Source organism: Orbicella faveolata, unplaced genomic scaffold (assembly GCF_042242905.1).
Source record: "Orbicella faveolata isolate gen_17 unplaced genomic scaffold, um_ofav_v1 contig_47, whole genome shotgun sequence".
In the NCBI taxonomy this organism is placed as follows: Eukaryota; Metazoa; Cnidaria; class Anthozoa; order Scleractinia; family Merulinidae; genus Orbicella; species Orbicella faveolata.
Genome location: NW_028301577.1, coordinates 11,932,460 through 11,951,048, shown reverse-complemented (window position 1 = coordinate 11,951,048; position 18,589 = coordinate 11,932,460). Strand labels below are relative to the sequence as shown.

General features: G+C 39.1%; 1 protein-coding gene across 1 annotated transcript; it reads left to right on the top strand.

The window, feature by feature from the left end:
- Positions 1-5,660: 5,660 nt before the first annotated feature.
- Positions 5,661-12,540, top strand: LOC110058310 (uncharacterized). Its single transcript, XM_020764943.2, has 5 exons — positions 5,661-5,757; positions 5,864-6,039; positions 8,505-8,577; positions 9,384-9,611; positions 10,112-12,540. Exons 2-5 carry the CDS (start codon positions 5,923-5,925, stop codon positions 11,050-11,052), a joined length of 1,359 nt encoding a protein of 452 aa, XP_020620602.2. The 5' UTR covers positions 5,661-5,757; positions 5,864-5,922; the 3' UTR covers positions 11,053-12,540.
- The last annotated feature ends 6,049 nt before the right edge of the window (positions 12,541-18,589 follow it).

The window sequence follows — 18,589 nt, the reverse complement described above, 5'->3', positions numbered from 1 at the left end:
CGACCAGAAAAAAAAGGCTTCAGGCGTCAAACCTATTGAGTTACGGAAAGGTCAGCTACATAATATCAAGGTGACGCTAACCTAAAGAATGCTCTATTACGTAAACAAAACAGAAAACACCGACCGGTGTTTTGGTGGTGAAATACTGTTGTTTGATACTGCTCAGTTTTCGCCTTCAATTCGTCAGAACGTAATCCAGTGGCGTATTTCAGTTCCTGGCGCTCATCCGAGCGATATCGGCCTCGATCGTTCTCTGAGCTATATTCAGCTTAAATGAAAGTGATGTTTACTTAAAGAATGCTTTGTTACGTAACCATAACAGAAAATAGTCGGTGAACCGGAATACAAGAGCCGGTGTTTTGATGGCGAAATACTCTTCTTTGATAATGTTTAGTTTTAGTCTTCTATGTGTCAGAAGATAACCATTAAAGGGTCATTCTCAAGAAGAGTCCAGTGGCGCACATTTCAATTCCGAGCGATAATTGCCTCCATCGTTCTCTGACAAAAAATCACTTGAAAGTATAATAGATCTCCAGCGAAAACTTTACGCTGGAGATCTATTATACTTTTTGGTAGTTGAAATATACAACGCGTCTCCAAGGTAGCGAAGTGGTAATCCACTACCTCTTTGCAATTCATTAGAAAACAGGATAGTAATATATACATTTCGCCGATGATGATCAAACAGATCGAAAACGTTGAGATTCATAATTTTAACAGCTTTTTACCTTAAAGTTTTATAGGATAGTAATAGTTGCAATACACTGAGCAAATCAGTCTGGTGACAAAAGTCGACCATCATTTCATTACTTCTATTGTTAGAGTGATACTAGAATATCGTGACAGTGCCGCGATGCTAAGGAACTAGTGAAGCACGACTAAGTGAAATAAAATAGCTCCGTACATCAAAACAAAGTGTCTGTCGAAAATGCACTAAGCTAGATTCTAAGACGAATTGTTTTGCCATCGGAGTGCGAAAAAGTCAGTGTAAAAAAACACAATGAAATTATTGACTGAAGATTTTTCAAACAACAAAGTTTAGGGTTGTTTCATTTTGTAATATCATCGGAACTTGACAAATTTCACTGATCAATGATTTTGCGAGCGGTAGGGAAGATGAAAAATTTAGGACGCACTCTCTCGCTGTCAACGTTTGGTACACGTATGTGCCTTGGGTTCTGAATGATTCACTTGATTGTCTACGATTTTTATACATGTAATGAAAAGGGTGTTTGTTGCTTCAATTAATAACAACGAGAATCATTTACATTTATCAGAACCCAACTTGTCGCTTCACTCTTCCAATGCGGGCTATTGTTTCTGCTCGCACTATTAAACTCGTTAAGCTGTTTTTGTGCATTGTACGTCGGTTCAATCTTTTAGAAGAATCATACCGAGTTTTCCATACTTGTCTACCAACGTGGGTTAATTGTTTGTGCGGAAACGTTTAGTTGTCTCTGCGTATAAGATAGCGTAGCGCGTTTGTTCGCCCTGCGACTTAAAATATGTGTAGCGCGCTTTTTTCGTCTCCAGAACAAGGTATATTACTTGTGCAACGCACTTTTCTCGCCTTATGGCTTAAAGAACGGAGTATATTACATGTCTAGCACGCTTTTTTCGCTTCATGCCTTGAAGAACGAGGCATATTACATTTGTAGCACATTTCTGTCGCTTCATGGCGCAAAGAAGGAGGTATATTACATGCGTGGCGCGCTTGTATCGTCTCATGACTAAAAGAAAGGGGTGAATAACGCGCTTTTTTTCGTTCCATGGCTCAAAGAACGAGGAATCAGTCGAATATTACATGATTAGCACCTTTGTCTCTCTTCGTGGCGTAAAGAACGAGGTATATTACATGTCTAGCGCACTTGTTTCGCTTCATGGCTCAAAGATCGAGGTGTATTACATGCGTGGCGCGCTTGTTTCGTCTCATGACGTAAAGAACGAGGCGTATAACATGTGTAGCTCGCTTTTTTCGCTCCATGGCTCAAAGAACGAGGTATATTAACGTAAATGGCGCGCTTGTCTTTCTTCACGGCGCAAAGAACGATGTACATTGCATGTTTTGCGACGTAAATCACACTTGTTTTGCAACATGGCTCAAAGAGCGAGGTAAATTTTATGTTTAGCTCGCCTGTTTCGTCTCGGGCATGACTTAGCGACTCAGTTTCTTCCAACAAGTTCAAGTCTTGGACAAATTGAGTAACAAATAGTCACCTTTACTAACTTGAAGACGACAAGGTAAATAAACGTTTTATGGATACAAAAGGCCAAGTTACGTTAAGTCAAAATGAACTGAACGCGCACGAAAAGATACGTGAAGTTAAAAGTACTTTGAAAGGGCAGTTCATGAGCTGGGAATTATCGTTTGAATGAAATCATCGGGTTAAGGCGTGTGGAGTTTTATTATATTTTGGTCAATTTTGTCCTCAATACTTTTCTTTCAAAACAACTTACTTCTTCCATAAAAAAGACAAATCGTACGAAATATCTGATTTCCACTATTTAGCCCAAAATTTAGCTTGAAAGCAATTGGGTAACATTTAGGGCTTTCTTCTGTAATGATTTACCAAAACAGAATAATTTAAGGTGCTCAAAATACAAAACCGCACTAACATCGAGTAATGCCGTAAGGAAATACGAGATTACAAATTTCCTCAGTTGCATTTCAGTCCCTGACACCCCGATTAGGTTCTGTGGTCGAAAAGCACGAAAACTCTGCTTCCTTAACCACCGAACACTTACTTCCTAACTGTTTCTTTAATTGATTTGACGAAGAGAGAAACCTTTGATTGCAGGATACAATCATATTATATTCGGCATTTTTTTTTGTATTGAAACACAAAGATCATATGTCCAGCAACCAACATCCTACCATCGACAATGTCTTTGTAACATTAGTAATTTAGTATTGAATAAATGGTTCTTTACTAGCGGAAAAGTTGTTTTAGCAGCGGTTAACTTTAAAACAATCTGTGGATTGACTCTACCATGTGAAGGATTCGAAATAGTCTGTTTACTGACTCAGTGAAAGCACTGTCAGGAAAAACAATGGCGGCTTGTGTCAATTTGGGGTAAGGAGGGGGAGGAGCTGGAGGAATATTTCGATCACGCGCATATTTATAATGACCACGTGTTTCCCACTTATTATTTATTTCTTTCGTAAGCAATATTAAATGGAACCGATATCCAAGAGCTAACTGGGTCCTTCCCTTTCCATATCTCTAAGAATCACTGCATTTCCGTGTTTGAAAGCTGGCAATGCTCGTCTCTATCGTACTATATGTATTAGTGCGAAAATATAACTCTTTTTTTCTTTTAATGTCGTTACGTTTATTGAGTTTTTAGCAACCAATGAAGCAAAACTGACTGCTGTGACTAGAAAAAAAAAAGGCTTCAGGCGTCAAATCTATTGAGTTACGGAAGGTCAGCTTTACATAATATCAAGGTGATGCTAACCTAAAGAATGCTCTGTTACGTAAACAAAACAGAAAACACCGGCTGGTGTTTTGGTGGCCGGTGAAATACTGTTGTTTGATACTGCTCAATTTTAGCCTTCAATTCGTCAGAACGTAATCTAGTGGCGTACATTTCAATTCCTGGTGCTCATCCGAGCGATATTGGTCTCGATCGCTCTCAGACCTATGCTCAGCTTAAATGAAAATGATGCTAACCTAAAGAATGTTTTGTTACGTAACCAAAATAGAAAATAGTTGGTGAACCGGAAAACAAGAGCCGGTGTTTTGATGTTTTGATGGCGAAATACTGTTCTTTGATAATATCTAGTTTTAGTCTTCTATGTGTCATAACGTAACCATTAAAGGGTCATTCTCAAGAATAGTCCACTTTACGATCAAATTCTTTTTGGCAGTTGACATATACAACGCGTCTCCAAGGTAGCGAAGTCTTAATCCACTACCTCTTTGCAATTCATTAGAAAACAAGACAGTTGCAATATACTGTGTAAATCAGTCTATGGTGAAAAACGTCGACCATCATTTTATCGCTTCTATTGCTAAAGTGATACTAGAATATTGCGACAGTGCCGCGATGCTACGGAACTAGTGAAGCACAAAAAAAAAAAAAAAAAAAAAAAAAAAAAAAAAAAAAATAGCTCCGTACATCAAAACAAAATAATTAATATCTGTCGAAAATGCACTAAATTAGACTCTAAGACGAATTGTTTTGCCATCGGAGTGCGAAAAGTCATTTCCAAACAAAATAACAGACATCAGAATCCTGTTCCAACGAGCGTAGAGAGACGATGACAAATTTCGGTAATCAGTGATTTTGCAAGCGGTACGGAAGATGAAAAATTTCATTTATGAATGATCTTGCGAGCGGTAGGGAAGGTGAAGAATGTCAGTGTTTTTGCTGCTCTGCGTTATTGGAGAGTTAAACGTTGGATCTGCTCAATAATATCCACCTCTGTTTCGATCAGTGGAATCTCGCCGTAGTTTCTTCAATTCGTTGTCATTACACCATTCTCTCTTAAACTGATCGCAGGTTCCCTTTAATTATTTCTAACCGAAGTAACAAGCAAAGCGCTTGCAATACTTTGTACAGACGAACGCGTCGCTCGATGAAAACAGTAAACACACTTCCAAGACCATCTCATCTATTTCCAAGGTATTTTCGATCACGCTCGGTATCCATGGAACTCTTGCAGGGGTATAGAAAGGTAAATCCGAGACTGCGAGACCCTCGTTTTAAAATCGAAGACCGAGACTTCACTGTTTCCATAACTTTTGAGCCCTAGACTTATCCTAAAAAAAACTCTGAGCCCCATACTCTGAGAGGTTCTGAGTGTTGGACAATTTATAAGTCGATAATACCAAAAATAAGGTTGTCATTCTTCATGCTTGTGTTCGTTGTCTTTTACTATTAACAGAAATAGACCAGAACCTTCCTTTTCTCGCTCGACAATTTGAGAGTCTTAAATATTCAAAATTTGGTGCATGGACCAAATTCTAAAGTCGTTCTTTTTTTCGTTCGACAACTTTCCAGATATCGAGACTCAAAAATTCAAAATTCGAGATTACGAGATGGAAAAAAATTCTAGATTCCGAGACTCTAACTTTAAATTGCGAGAATTCGAGACTCGGTTAATAGTTTTTGAGGATTGTCGTTTTTGATAGACCATTAATTTTAAACCCCTACTTGCCGACCACTCGTATTCTGGCATTAGGGATTAGAAAAGAACTACAGAGGAAACAAACGTTTCCAATTATTTTATTAGGAATTACATCCATCGTAAAATAAGGATTTTGAATAAATTGAGAACTCGCGAAAACATTAATCGCTTCAATGGAGCGATTTCATTCGCAGCTTATGATTGGTTTTTTATTAGACAATAACTTAGCCCTCATTGGCTCTCTGGTAATCTTCACGTGAACTCTGACTGATGTTTGCTGGCAAGGAGGCTAATTTTAGCATGCCCAACTTCTCTTTCTTTTGCTCGTTAAAACTGCTCCCTGATTAAGTTCTCCTTGGTTTTGCTTTTATTTTTCTTTAAATAGGCCAATAAAAGAATTCGTAACAGTATGAGACAACCTGCATTGAAGTGAAGTGTACTGGAATGAACACATGACCGGCGAACCCTGCAGTGATTACGTAATTATGCAGATGCTGTGCACGATAGACAACTGACAAAAGACTTCATACTTAATGCAAAAACCTATTATAAATCCGGCGTACGTTCAGAAGTATAGCTCATTTCGGGGCAGCCTTCTTCCAAGTCGGTCGTATCTTTATTTGGTAAGTTTTGGCAGTCTTTTATTGATTCTTCTAGTTAGTCCCCAAGGAAAAAGTTACATTTGATTAGTATTGGTGTTGATATTGTTTACTCTGTCATTCTTTTTAGACTGATATAGCAGCTTCCTTGTTAAGGCAGTGCTAATTTAGGCCCAAGAGTGAAAAACTATGAGCGGAGAAGTTGCAGTCAGTTTGCCTGTCCAGAACGGGAGTTACCGTCAGAGACCTCCTCATTCTCCAACTATCAGCCCTGCGCGAGACCATAACCAGGCCTCAAATAATGAAGTAAGTTTTGAGATTAGTTTTGTGATAACTTAATTAATGTACTGTACTTTTTTGAATCCATTTTGAAGAGCGCCGCTTCAATTGAACAGTGCGTTTCTACATTTGTTCGATAAATTTCAGTGCTTCCACTTAATTTTGGAAGATTGGTCGACTACTACGCAACGTCAAAAAAAAAAGCGCCTTTAACACACGGCGCACTCATTAGTTATACCTTAAGGCATCTTAAAGACAAAAGACGTTGTTACTCCGCGGATAAGATGGTATCAATACAAGTTGTAAGGTTTCCGTTTGCCTGCGTTTTGTTAAGGCCAATGATACAAATTTATGTCAATTTGCAAGGAAATTCGGGCACAGTTTTTTTGAAATTGGTTTTTTTTTTAACATTTCGCCAAAAACACGAATGAATGCCTTGAAGTAGTTTTTAAGAGGCGACAAACAGCACATTTATCACTACTGCGTTGCTTGGTTGTCAAACACGTGATCAGAGCCTGTTTGTTAACCTCACATTCTGTCAAAAACACGTGAAAAGACAAAAGCAAGGCCTTTCAGTAATGAGTACCCAAGCGCTTTTTACCCAACCATGACGGCTCAAAGTGGCGGCTGCTACGGATACCGAGAGGACAATCGATCTGTGTTAGTCTCAGCTGTATCGACAAAAATGAAAAAACAGTCTTTTCTTGCTAGGAAACAACTGAATTTGTCTTAAGCTGCTCTCGACAAGCGCTTTCGAACAAGAAAATAGCCGTGAACAACACCGAAATAGTTTAAGAAACGATGCATAGGTAGATTGAAAGAATGTCAGAAACATTTTTTTTCTTTAAAACGCCGAATTCAAATCCCTGAAAACACTTGAAGAAAGAGTTTCATTTTCAAATGAAAAAGGTCCGGAAATATTACATAACGTTGGACCGCTTGACTGATTCCTCCGACGCACCGCATTTCGTAAATTTTTTCTCCAAACATAACCAAAGTGCAGTTTATATTTACCTATGTCAAACACGTGATCAGAGCCTGTTTGTTAACCTCACATTCTGACAAAAACACGTGAAAAGACAAAAAAGGACTTTGAGTCATGCGTGCGCAAGCGTTTTTTACCCAACCATGACGGCTCAAAGTGACAGCTGCTACGGATACCGAGAGAACAATCGATCTGGGTTAGTCTCAACTGTATCGACAAAAATGAAAAAAAAAATATATCTTTTCTTGCCAGGAAACAACCGAATTTGTCTTAAGCTGAGTCAAACATTAAATATAACAAAATATGCGATTTCTAATTAGTTGGTTTAAAAGTCGAGTGAAGCAGTGCCGGAAAAATGACAAATGGCCAAAAATACATGTTCTGCCGGTAAAAACTTCCAAGTGAACACGAGTTTGAGTAGAAAATCCTTTATCTGCCCAAGATACGCTCCAGGTTGCAACTGCTGAATGGATACTATTGAAAGAAGTCAAAAAGCTACCGGCTACTTGGTTGTCTCGGGATGAAACATTTTCACCATCTTTACTGAAGTGTCTTGCCAGTTGAAGATACATGAGATGTCGGAACTAAGTTAGTCCAGCAATTCAATGTCAAACAATATCTCTAGTACATCAACATATACGTATTCCTCTGGAGTGCTTGAGTGTAATCTCAAAACTATTATGTGAACTTGGCGATCGATGTATGGTGTGCATGTATATTGAATAGTAAACTTGGCTGAGATATTCTGTTGACTGTGTATAAGGCCTTCCAGGAATCCTCACAACGGTTAACTCCTTGGTAAACACTCAATATTGATGTGTTTGTTGAAACGGTGGTCATTATCTGCTTCTCTGAATCGCGTTCCTTTTAAACTGATGAATTGGTGTTTAGGACTTTCTTCGCAATCCTTTCATGTTGGTCTTAAATACAAATATGCCACTAACATTTGGGTATATCAGCCACTAAAGTCTTTTACCATGAATCAACTTCACAAAATTTCTTCTTTAGTTCCGAAATAGTATGTGGATATTGATGTCTCTCATTGGTGTACGCGCTCGGGATTCTTGTCCATTATTAGAATCATATCATCAAAAAAGTCGCTGCTAACTTGTTGGTACTCGTACGTGTAATGTACTAATTCCCCTTCTGATTAGATAGTCTTTTTCTGCTGCTTTGAATCACATGCTCTGTATTTCTATTCAAGGACTTCTTTCGCAGCTTAATTTTCTTGTGAACATTACGGCACATCAGAGTGTTGTTAGAAAGAGCATATTTAGATTTGGCGCATTGAAAGCAATTAGAAGTCAAGTGCATACTCTGTGATAAGTTTCGTTTAAGAAGAAAGTTAGTAGCAAATCCAGTTGGCTAACCCAGTGTGAGAGCAATTGCAAAAGATGCTTTTCTTGACATACATTTATACATATATAGTACATAAACAACAAAGGATGTTCAGGTTTGCAGCTGCATAAGATATCGACAGAGTGAAATTTGGTTTTGCTTGTTTCAGAACGCGTCTGGCGAAGCACCTCGACGAGGGCGAAGGACTCCCGCGCAATGGTTCAAGAAATATTTTTGGGAAGGTAAGAATTTGAACAGTCAAAAAGAAGACTCCGTAGCTACCATGTCACAGAATGCGTTCAAGTAGTTCTTTTCTACTTATTACATAGTTGCCCTCAAATCCACCTGAGATTCAAAACAGAATGTTTAGGCCAAGTCTTAAGTTTCAAAATACGTTAACAACGAAGAAGCAGAAGCATTTGTGGCTACCTGCGAAGTGCTCTTGTCACTGGACAACAATGATCAGAACAAAATAATTGACGAAAGATCGTTATTAGGAACTGAACGAAGAAAATATCTCTGCCTTCTTAACAGAGGAGTAAAAAGAGTTTATTCACGTACATTTTTCATTTTAGCACGCTGTGTTTCGGCCAACGTTGTACTTCAACAAAAACTTTTATAGCGCTCTTTTAATTTGTAAGAAAATATTGCGGATCTTTTACCCATCTCGCATAGCCTACTCTGTAAAAGTCATTTTCGTGGAAACTTAGACCTTTTTGTTTTTGTGACCATATCCCAATCAAGTATTCCGTACCATAAATTTTAAGCGCATCTAACAAAAAATTCTCGGGCATATTAGCACTATATCACCTGAAACTAAGATATGATGTTGTATTGTTGGTATAAAATCAAACGAGGTGATCATCGTAGTAAACTAACAAATTTCACGGCGTCGCCAAGATTCGAATCAGTGACCTCTTACTCTGGCAAATGTATTCTGAGATTCATGTGCTATATACTGTTGAATTTGTGATTATTGCAATTGTTTTCATTGACTTCTTGATAGTAATAATAAAGCCGGTCTAATGCCAACTTTTCTACCTTTCAGGACAGACTGTGACTGAAACCCAAATTAAGGCTCTCGAGGAACTAGAACCTGATGCACCATGGCACAGGAAGCTTATGGTGAAGTACCGTCTTTTCGTTGGTATTGCCATAGCGTCGGGACTCTGTCACATTGTTTGGTGGACTTGCGCCATTAAGTACAACTGGTTTGCTCTCTTTCCTGACTTATACTACATGACCTTGACAATGGTTCTTGGCGGTACTGTTGCAGGTGAAGACTATTTCTATAAATAACCTCCGAAACATGCATGCGTAGAAAACACTGGTCATAATTAGCGAAGTCACGGTTGCAAAGAAGTTTTCAGGCAAACGAGATAGCAACTATGGGGAATGAATTTTTTCAACTGTAAGCTGCGACCAGCAAAATGACTATCCACACCCTGAAACTTGTTAACATCAGCTTTCCGTTGCTGACATAGTTGTTTGAATCGTGTGTTAGCATTAGTTATGTCTGGTAGACCCTTTCCTTTTCGCCAGCATATCATTTATGAATCTTTCTCCCCCTTTATTGCTGTTGCTCCTCTAAAAAACAACCAATCGAGTTTTATGCAGCATTAGACATTGTACGGAGCGGTTATAAAGATAATAAACGAGGACATTTCAGTAAACTGTTTAAAAGGTAGTTTCTGGGATCGTTTATCACTATTTTAAAAGGTTACATGCGACGTCTTTGAAGTAATACACTAATGTAACTTTTACTTTTCTTCACAGGAATGACCAGCGAAGGTGGAGGTGCAGTTGCTTTTCCCGTATTGACCCTTGCTTTTGATGTGTCACCATCAGTGGCACGCGATGTGGCACTTATGGTGCAGTCCTGCGGTATGTCAGCAGCAACTTTTGTCATCTTCTGGATGCGGGTGCAGATAGAGATGCACTCCATAGTATTTTGTTTCGCCGGAGGTGTCCTCGGAGTCATACTTGGGCTGGAGTTTGTGGATCCGTACGTCAGTGCAAAGGTAAAGAAAATGATTTTCGTCTGCGTGTGGTTCTCATTTGCCTTCGCCCTCTTTCTTCTCAATCGCTACCACAAGCGCAAGACTTACAAGACCATCCCTAACATCAAGCCTTGGAAGATATTCGTTCTCTTGATGTGTGGATTTATCGGTGGTCTCTTTACTGCCGTTGTCGGGGGCGGAGTGGACATCTGCAGCTTCAGCGTCTTGACGCTCCTGTTCCGTGTCACTGAGAAGACGGCCACGCCAACATCAGTTGTCATGATGGCATGGACTTCTCTGGTGGGTTTGTTCTGGCGTCGGGTCATCCAAGAATCTGTCACTCTTCAAGCCTGGAACTACATCATTGTGACTGCTCCAGTTGTGATGTTCATGGCTCCTTTAGGCTCCATCCTTGGAACTCACTTCCATCGCCAAGTTCTTGCTGCCTTAATCTACATCTTGGACACAATCTCTCTTCTCACCGCCTTCGTTATCGTCCCACTCAGCCCAGCACTAATTGGGATGTCCGTGGGCATATTAATCTTTGGATTCGCCTTCTTCGGCTTGATCGCCTATGCTGGCCAGAGAATGATGGAAAATATTGAACGGAACAATGCAGAGCTGGCACATGTGGAGGTTAATGGAACGAAAGAAATGGAAGCTGCTAATGGAGGCTTTTCCAACAAAGGATATCAAGCAGACACTTCTGCTTTGTAGAAAAATGAATCGAATAGGCACAGACTAGCAAAAACACTCGCGCTATAAAGTGAGGACACATATCTTCTGTAACATTTCGAAGTTAACAGTGCAATATTTAACCTGCGTTGAGCTTTACAGAAACACACTCCAAACAGGAAACTGTCTGTACGTTTGTTACTTCTTTTAAAGCGTAACAACAACACAGCTACAATTTGAGAGCATAGATCTCACTCTGGCGGAATCTCGCACCTTACTAAACCTAGTATTGACCAAGAAAGGGTAGTTTAGTTGGGTATAAGTAACTATTCAATAGCAACTGCAATTTCTCTCTATAAACAACTTGGGATTCAACATGTTGTAAGGCTGTACTGTCCTATCCAGTCATAAAGGCGCATTTTAAACAATTATCGGATGAGGTTTTTCGTGATATTAAGAATGACCAAGGGCGAGGTAAGTGTTATCAGCCGAAGGGCTGATAGCACTTACCTCGCTTTTGGTCATTCTGGATATCACGAAAAACCGAATTCAATAATTCTTTAATTATACATTGATAAAAATAACACATTTTTCAATTACGCGCTCCGACGAAGAAGTAAATCGAGGATGCATCTCGCGTGTGAAGCAGTGGCTATGCGACCGCGCTCGACAGGTGACAAATTACCCTTGCAGCTGTGTAACCAGGCTCGACAGGTGACAAAATTACCAGAATAATCTGCAATTCACAGAATAGGGATTAAGAGCCCATTGTATAATAATTTGAGTAATTGTGCAATTTCATTTCGATTTTAAACTGGTTTCCACGGCTTTTAAGTACGCTTTAAATCATTTGTTATATATTTTATTTTTAATTGGGTTTTGGTGGTACAAAACTTCTTTGTTGAAGGCCTTTATTAATTACGAAAACAATATCTCGAGGCCCCATGATGGCATCAAGTTTTTAGCAAAGTAGTTTTTTTGTTTCTCCAGTTTACGATCCTTCAATTCCTTATTGATTATTGATGTGAGCCTTGTAAGAACTATTTCTTAATAAGAATAGAGCAGTTTTCAATTGAGTGTCGAAATCAATTTCAAAATCATTTAGTGTTGGCCAAAAAATCTGACGCAACTTTCTCACCCAATTAGAAACACAAGTAAAAAATGAAATATGAATTCCAGTGGCTTCCACAGAGTGGCTCTTTCATCCGCCGTTTCCAGGTCGAAATGGAATTGGAAAATGTGACTTACTAGAACGCACTGAATGATTCACTTGATTCTGTAGGTGTCTCGTCATTGTTTAGCTAAAATAATCAATTTGGTTTTGCTTTTACAACAGTTGCACGATCGGAGTAATACATTTCTACGGTAACCAAATGTTTTCTGGATATATAATTGTTCATAGGGTTAGGGTTAGGTATATTACGTAATAGGTATATCACGGAATACAATATTTAACTTTTATTCAAGTTGTGCGGTAGAACATTTGTCAGTGACACCGAGGAGTGAAAATAAAGGAACCGCAGAGAAAAACTAGTGAAACAGTTGATTGAGTTAATACCAGTGTCTCTTTTCAGCGAAAGCTCATTTTTTCGGGAGTGGAGTTCAGCCTGAAATCTCGTAGATCAACAAATAAAGAGTAACCTTGAGACATCTATGTGGAGAGAGGAAGAGACACTGAGGTATAAACTATGGGATAGTACGGAAATTGAGAGCGATCACCAGTCGAACACGTGCAATATGAGGCTGCTAAAGTTGTAACTGGGACAGCAACGAAAAGGACTACGGTAAGCACTGTCCCACGAAATTGGTTGAGAGACATGAAAATCACAAGAGTTACTCAAAACTTGATACTATATTTTAAAACTGTAGTCATAAACTTCGTCAGACCTGCCCTTCGCCTGCACAAGTTTGTGGAAAGACGCGTTACTTTTTAAGATCCATCTCTCTTTTTGATAACTGCATCTTTCTTTGCCTCCGCTGGCAGTCGTGTTGTGGAATGATATTCGTATAGTCAAACTTGTATGAAGCGGACACATTTACAGAGGGTGGATGTTGATTGGAAACAGATTCCTTTGAGATTCGTCTTATTAAGGGTCCAAAACCATTTCCTTCAACGTGAGATCAAGCCCTTGCGTGTTTTGATAATTTCCTTTATTAGGATGTGTGCAACGATTGAAAATATCATTTTCACCGACTGTTAATTGGCTCCTCACTCCAATCAAATGGGTTTATCGCTAGCCTATGACAATACTTTCCCGCGCGGAGTTGTACATTTTCATGTAACTGACTGAGAACTGACTTGATGAAGAAGGGGTGTTGCTAGTTTCCTAACTACATGTCTTCACTAAGACATATTTTGTCCGTTTGTCACTGAATGTAACAGCTCTTATGTCGCTGAGGTCACGCATTTTATTTGATCACGTTATAAATTACGATCCACCAGAGTATATATCCTGTTGTAGAGGTATCCACAAAGATGTGATAGCTGTTTTGCTTGCAAATTTTTTTGATCGATCGAAAGTGGACATAAAACACTCATCCATTCTCTCGTGTCCGTTTAATACAGCTTTTTAACAAAGGAAATGATGGTTGCAGTCAACCTTAAGGTATTCGTAACCGCTCAAAGGAGGGTTCCATTTAATCGAGGTATTTTTTGTGTAAATGTGTGGAAATTGGAATTTATAAGACAGATGAAGCTTCTAGCTTAACAGTGGGTGTCCGTGGTTGGCTCGATTCCCTTTGTTTCTTTTAAGGAGCTGTATTGTCCTTCTTTTAATGTGCCTAGTTGCAGAAGTTTATCCGATATTTCTCTTGATAGTTTTTTTTTTTTTTGGTCTTTCAGATAGATAGACAGATAATTTTGTTCACACTCCTTTACGCCTGCAAGTGCCCTTTGCAATAACACAAATCAAATCATTATACGTCTAGCAACAAACCGTGTGGTCAACCAGGCCGTTGTAGTACTTTGTCCGAGTTCTCGGCAACTGATGAAGCAAAACTGATTGCTTTGACAAACAAATTCTTCAGGCTTCACATCTATTGAATCTCGGAGATGCCTTCTATACCCAAAATAGATGAAGCTGACCGAAAGAATTGACCCTGCTGCGTAAACAAAATAGAAAGGGAAAAAAACTTATTAAACAAAAAGAGAAACCCCGCTGGTGTTTTCATGGAATTATAGTACATTGCTTTCATGAAGTTAAGGTATTCTACCTGTCAGTACCGTAATAAATGACGGTAATCACTGACGGATCATTCTTAATTCTTAATTCTGGTGCTCACCCGAGCGATATTGGTCTCGATCGTTATCTATATTAACTTTAGTTCAATACACAAAAGCACATGCAAAATAGATCTGAAGCGAAAATTCAAAGATCAAATTCCTTTTAAAGATTGAAATATACAAACATTAAAGGTACTTTCGTTGCTAGGTGAGTTGAAGACAAAAGTCAAATCAGTGGTAACTCACTTAAACTGCCGGATTGCATTGAATGTCTGCGCAAGTGCTAGCGCGGTATGTCCTTCTACTTCAGGCAACAAGTAGTTTCGAGCAAGACAATTAGCCGTGAACAACAGATAGTTTATAAAAGGATTCACGCGAAGACTAGAAAACTCTCGAAGAAACATTTTTTCTTGAAAATGCAAAATTTCAAAACAATGCAAACGCTGGAAGTAAAGATTCCTAACCCCTTTGAAGCACCGGATAACTCAAAGTTCTCAGTCGTTCAACATAACCAAAGTTCAATTTTGTTTACTTATGTCATGATCGAGAGCGTGATCGGCATTCGTTCATAGACCTTGCATGTCCAACCATAACGACTGAGCACTGCTGATTGGAACTCAAGCAAGGGCTACTACAACGTAATTCGTGTTCATGTAATACAGTACTTCCTGGGGATTATTCCAGCTCGTTCAACATGTGAAATGATTACCCAACTATGAAGTTTAGAGAGAGAGAATGGAAAATGTATCATCGTGTGGCTACGTTTTCCGCAAAAACTTGAATTTGGTCGTTTCACGTCATTAGGGACCTTAAGCAACGACGACGACGACACAAACGAGGACGTTTTTCAGCTCCGGGATAGGTCGCCCACATTACACAAACCAAATGAGTAGCAATTATCGCGAATTTATTCAGAAAACGCGAATGTAATTTTTGAGTTCCGTTGGCGTCGTCGTATTGTTTTGCGGAGGATGGAAAGAAACGTACCATAGTGCAAAAAAAAACAACAAACGCGCAGAGCCATTCTCCTGACTCAAGGCCATTGTTTTCTCGCGTTTTGGTTCTCATTGAGTTCGTGGCTTCTTATATTATAATCCATCTGGGGTTATCCTTCCCTCAGCTGTATGGAGAGAAATGAACAATTTTTTTTTTCTTACGAATTGGCAACTAAGTTCTGTTTAAGGGAGTCAAAGACCATGAAAGGAATATATAATTCCGGATAAGTTGTTTAAAGCCGGGTTCAGAGAAAAAAATGGCTAAAAGTTCAAGTACAATCTACAAAAGCGCCCAAATAATTTCTTTTTTCTGCCTCAAAGCACACAATCTAGTCTGGCTATAAATATGAACAACTGAATTAACAATAGGTGGTTTTCACGTCATGCTGGTGGACGTAAACAATAGATCTTCCATTACCTCCTTTTGTTCGCCCACCAGCATTTGTACATTTCACCATTGTTATCTGTGTCTATAGAGACTGCTTGCAACCAGCTATTGCTTCATGCTTAGCGTGTGTCTATCGAGTTATGGATGCACGGGGAGTTTGGAGAGCACAAGAGAAGCATGGACTTGTTCGAGGCGCAGCTCTGGAGTCCTCTCCAAACTTCTCATGTGCATTCTTTTGGGGCTCGATAGACGCACAGCAAAAAGTAGGAACCAATTTTTTAATGGCTACGGAACAGAACTTTCCACAGTTTCTGGCGCCATCTTGGTTTGGGGTCAAACGCGGCTAGAAATACGGCAAATGTATTGGATTTTCGCCGACTTTGAACCATGAAATCTCCTCTTGGATTTGACTCACTCTGACAGCAAAAACGTTTTTCTACAGGCATTTGTACTGAGATTTTTTTCGTGAAGTATAACGAACAGATTCAGGCTACAATGTCGGTCAATGACCGTAAACAAAATTTTCAACAAACCCTTCTAATAAAAATTATGCAAATTACCACATTAGAAGCGAAGAAGATTTCAAATTTCAGTGTACGGAAGTCTCAGCTTTTTTAATTTGAATGTGGCATGATTTGAACTAGCCAATAAGAATGTCTGTAATGATTGAATCCAAAATTCTCCTTATGGGAAATACACAAAACACACATTCTGATTGGCTAGTTGAAACACGCCACATGCAAACTTCAGTCGAACTACTTGGAAAATATTCAAGATCGTCTCATCTTCTCAAAGAAAAATATCTCTGGATAAAAATTATGTGGAGGAAATCAATCAATTCTTTCACTTCTTGGATTGATTAAGCTTACTGCATCTGATTCATGATGCCGTTGAAATAGCGAGGACTGTGCAGTTGCTGAAAATTGCCGATGGATAGTTTGCTACCGTTATTATGTATTCACGAAGCTTTGTACCTGGCCTTCGCTGTGTATATTCATGGTCGCAGTGTCGTCGCAGACTCAGAGGAACCGGTATCAAGGCAGCGTCAAATAGAAGGTAGACGGTCAGTATAAAATGTGGACTGCAGACTGCAGATTGCAGACTGCAGACTGGGTATAAAATGCAGACTTTACGTAAAATGCAGATTGCAGACTGCAGACTGGGTATAAAATGCAGACTTGGCGTAAAATGGAGCTTGCAGACTGCAGACTGGATATAAAATGCAGACTTGGCATAAAATGCAGATTGCAGACAGCAGACTGGGTACAAAATGCAGACTGATCCCAAAACTGTCTCTTCGTCAAATACACCATATGTTCTCAATTATTAACTTACGCTTGTGTCACGCAATCGCCTTTCCGAGAACATCTCCTGCTAAATCAACGTTACATCTCGACAGTTTGTTTCCTTTGGCTTACATTTCCTGCGACCCTTTTTGTTACGGTAAAGAACCAAGCTTAAACGTTTGCATTGTAACCTCCATGATGGTTTTCGTATTATAATGTAAGAAAGCCATGTGATTTCCGAGGGGGTAAACAATTCGAAATCGGGAGATTTTGAAGGGTTTCTTTGAATATGAATGACGTTTTCCAAAGACATTCTATACCTCTCGTATGTTAGCAGGAAAGCACTCACTGGTTGATTTGACATTTTCCCAATTTTCCAATGTTTGTCCTCTTCTGCAAAAGGGGGGTGGGGTAGAAGGGGTTATTGCGTGATACGGGATTAAGTGGTTACAAAGTCCTGATTAAATATGGTGTATCTTAATATTTCTACTTTTTTTTCTTAATCTAATTCATATTTGCGTCACATTTTGGACCTCGCAGCGACTCGCTCCTAGCGAAACAAAATATTATTAAGAGTCCACAAATGTACCACAGAAACGCCGTCTACAGGGAATCATTTGAACGTGGTCTCATCACAGACCAGGAAAATCACCTTATCTATCCGGGGAGTGATTTAATCAAGAATTGGACCTATCCGTGGTACAGCATGCCTGGTGTGCATGTGCTATGCTCCAACGAGCTTGAGTTCACAAACTTTGGCGTGCCCGGAGTCTACTTCTAAAGAGATAGGGAGCACTTGATGAGACGAAGAGGTGTCCTGGACTCGTTTAAGACCTTTCGTGGTGAGCGTGACTTGGAGACTGATATAGTCGAGCCTCGATTATTTCCTCCGGTCCTAGATTTTTCATGAATACTAACACAGCATGATGAAGATTCCTAGAAACTATCGTTATGAATTATGTTTTACTTAGGGTTAGGCTATGGTTATATGTAACAGGTTGGTTTCCTTTCAAAGAGGGAACGTTTTCAGACCAAAGTTTTTGCAATCACTACCACATCGCATAAACTTCCAATTTCCTAGTTAATCCAGTTTTATTTTGTCTCATTAATTTTCATATTTTCGATTTCCTGGACTCTCGATTATGAGGACCATTTACTCCAGTCCCGGCAAGGGGTTCGACTGTAAATGTAAATAGCCGTGATAAAGGTGCAGCGGGCGTATACCATTCTGACTCAAAATTTCAACAATGGAAGGAGGTTGCTCGTTGAGATAAGAAGACGGCATAGGCGGAGATAATTGAATTTTTTTCATTTTTTTTTTCACTTTTTTATTTTCTTTGTTTTTTTTTTTTGTTGTTGTTTTTTATTGTTTATTTTTTAATTTTTAATGCAACACACACAAAAAAAAAACTCGCTACAATACAATATTTTACAGTTCACACTTCTTACATCGATTACATTGTTAACAGCAACTAAAAGAAAAGAAAATCAACTCATTACAGTACCAGTTAATTAACTATGGTAATATTAACTTCACGAAAGAAACAAAAAACGAGGTAAAAAACAAACAAAACGAAAGGGGACAGACTGAACAAGGACGACAAAACTGTACCGAAGAAAATTTTTATAGCTTTTGGTTGCTGCTGCATGACTGGTGCATCTATTTACATATAAGTAACTACTCCCT